The sequence below is a fragment of the Camelina sativa genome, unplaced genomic scaffold (genome assembly GCF_000633955.1).
Source record: "Camelina sativa cultivar DH55 unplaced genomic scaffold, Cs unpScaffold08741, whole genome shotgun sequence".
Classification (NCBI taxonomy): Eukaryota; Viridiplantae; Streptophyta; class Magnoliopsida; order Brassicales; family Brassicaceae; genus Camelina; species Camelina sativa.
Window position 1 is genome coordinate 1 of NW_010929804.1, and position 425 is coordinate 425.

General features: G+C 53.9%; 1 protein-coding gene across 1 annotated transcript; it reads left to right on the top strand.

Annotated features, from left to right (window-relative positions):
• Positions 1-3: 3 nt before the first annotated feature.
• Positions 4-420, top strand: LOC109131938 (the record flags this gene model as incomplete). The annotated part of the gene is made up of 1 exon (XM_019243104.1): positions 4-420. A coding segment is annotated over one exon (417 nt), but the record flags the coding sequence as incomplete, so codon positions are not given.
• Between the last annotated feature and the right edge of the window lie 5 nt (positions 421-425).

Genomic DNA, 425 nt, shown 5'->3' on the forward strand with positions numbered 1-425 from the left:
GATAACGATAGTCGAGCTAGCAGTATCAGCTCACTCCTCGACAGCTCTGTTAATCGTGAGCAATGGTTTCTCGACGCTCTCAATCTCGGCTCCTCCGCCGCCGTTACCGCCGGTTCTAACGGCGGTTCCGGTAGAGTGTTTGAGCGGGTTAGATCTGAGGTTTCGTCGATCGTTTCGGAAGTTCCTGATTACCTCTTCGGATTGGATAATTTCGATGAAACTGCTCCGCCGCATGAGCTTCGTGATCGTGATCCGAGAGCTAAGATCCGAAGAGAGGTCTCGACGCTTTCGGATCCTGGTTCGCCTCGCCGTGATGTTCCTTCCCCGTATGGTTCGACGTCCTCGGCTCCTGTGATGCGATCATCTACGCCGGAACTTCCGCCACCGGGTTTAACTAAACCGGAAAGTCCTGAACAGGTTTCGAC